At 49.3% G+C, this 2,500-nt stretch overlaps 1 protein-coding gene across 1 annotated transcript in view; it reads right to left on the bottom strand.

Annotated features, from left to right (window-relative positions):
- Nucleotides 1-2,500, bottom strand: part of atp1a2a (ATPase Na+/K+ transporting subunit alpha 2a) — a 24,962-nt gene that overhangs the window by 8,938 nt on the left and 13,524 nt on the right. The window contains exons 12-14 of the mRNA XM_035528245.2: nucleotides 1,275-1,354; nucleotides 788-897; nucleotides 36-211 (exon numbers count right to left, since the gene is read on the bottom strand). Coding sequence (XP_035384138.1) covers nucleotides 36-211; nucleotides 788-897; nucleotides 1,275-1,354 — 366 coding nt within the window. The remainder of the gene's footprint in view (nucleotides 1-35; nucleotides 212-787; nucleotides 898-1,274; nucleotides 1,355-2,500) is intronic.

Here is a 2,500-nt window from a genome sequence, read left to right on the forward strand (position 1 = left end):
GGGGTGAACGAGTGATGGGGTGAACGAGTGAGTACCTTTATCCCAGCGGAGCGACACTTTCCCACGGCGTCAGGCACGGCGGCTCGGGGCGGGTCGATCATGGACATGAGCCCCAGGAAGCACATCTGCTCAGTGGGGAAGTTGACGTCCTCACTGTCAAAGGCAAAGCCGCGTGGGAACTGAGAGGGAGGTAGGTTGAGGTGGCAAAAACCTGCAGACATACACAGAGAGAGAGAGAGAGAGAGAGAGAGAGAGAGAGAGAGAGTGAATGAGGGACAGAGAGTCAAGTAAAGAGGAAAATGACAAACATTTCAAGATAAAATATCTTACTGAGTAGCAATTCACCAGTTAGCACTGAACACTCTCTTACCCCACCCTGAGCACTCTTATCCCACCTGAACACTCTTACCCCACACTGAGCACTCTCTTATCCCACCTGAACACTCTCTTACCCCACCCTGAACACTCTTACCCCACCCTGAACACTCTCTTACCCCACCCTGAACACTCTTACCCCACCCTGAATACTCTTACCCCACCCTGAGCACTCTCTTACCCCACCCTGAGCACTCTCTTAGCCCACCCTGAGCACTCTTACCCCACCCTGAGCACTCTCTTAGCCCACCCTGAACACTCTTACCCCACCCTGAGCACTCTCTTACCCCACCCTGAACTCTCTTACCCCACCCTGAACACTCTCTTACCCCACCTGAGCACTCTCTTACCCCACCCTGAGCACTCTCTTACCTCACCCTGAGCACTCTTACCCCACCCTGAACACTCTTACCCAGCACTCTCTCCCCCAGACCCCCCAGCTCCATGTAGGCTCTTTGAAACGCGTTTGTCCACTCATCATTCAGAGGAATGTCCTGCCCACTGATCATGATGGAACTGCACCTGTATAATCAATCACAGATCACACTGATCATGATAGACCTGTATAATCAATTATAGGAAGTATATGTGCATTATAAATGAGTCACTTATGAGATCAGCTGATCATTTCTTCTGCACATTTAATCACAATTACATAATTACAATAATATTAATCATAGTTATATTAATCACAGTTATGGTAATCACAGTTATGGTAATCACAGTTATGTAAGCACAGTTATTTTAATCACAATTGTGGTAATCACAGTTATGGTAATCACAATTATGTTAATCACAGTTATGATAATCATAGCTGGGTTAATCACAATTATGGTAATCACAGTTGATTGTAGTGATTGAGGGTGTATAGATCAGGACTAATCAGCTGTATTGATTACCTGTCCAGTATCCTTTCAGGAGCTCCTTTCATCACTAGTATATGACCTGTGGGTGATTCCTCAATTTCATGGATGGACAGCTGGAGAGAGGATGTACACACACACACACACACACACACACATCACGGGTCAGAGAGGAGGACGTACACACACACACACACACACACACACACATCATGGGTCAGAGATGAGGGTGTACACACACACACACACAGCACGGGTCAGAGAGGAGGATGTACACACACACACACACACACACACACACACACACACAGGACGGGTCAGAGAGGAGGACGTACACACACACACACACACACACACACATCACGGGTCAGAGATGGGGGTATACACACACACACACACACACACACACATCACGGGTCAGAGAGGAGGATGCATGCACACACACACACACACACACATCACGAGTCAGAGAGGAGGATGCACACACACACACACACACACACATCATGGGTCAGAGATGAGGACGCACACACACACACACACACACACACACACACATCACGGGTCAGAGAGGAGGATGTAAACACACACATCACGGGTCAGAGAGGAGGGTGTATACACACACACACACACACACACACATCATGGGTCAGAGGGGGAAGTACACACACACACACAAATACACATCATGGGTCAGAGATGAGGGTGTACACACACACACACACAGCACGGGTCAGAGAGGAGGATGTACACACACACACACACACACACACACACACAGCACGGGTCAGAGAGGAGGACGTACACACACACACACACACACATCATGGGTCAGAGATGAGGGTGTACACACACACACACACACACACACACACACACATCACGGGTCAGAGAGGAGGATGCATGCACACACACACACACACACACACACACACACACACACACACATCACGAGTCAGAGAGGAGGATGCACACACACACACACACACACACACACATCATGGGTCAGAGATGAGGACGCACACACACACACACACACACACACACACACACACACATCACGGGTCAGAGAGGAGGATGCATGCACACACACACACACACACACACACACACACAGCACGGGTCAGAGAGGAGGACGTACACACACACACACACACACACACACACACACACACACATCATGGGTCAGAGATGAGGGTGTACACACACACACACACACACACACACACACACATCACGGGTCAGAGAGGAGGATGCATGCA

This window comes from Electrophorus electricus, chromosome 11 (assembly GCF_041902795.1).
Source record: "Electrophorus electricus isolate QZ-2024a chromosome 11, ASM4190279v1, whole genome shotgun sequence".
NCBI lineage: Eukaryota > Metazoa > Chordata > Actinopteri > Gymnotiformes > Gymnotidae > Electrophorus > Electrophorus electricus.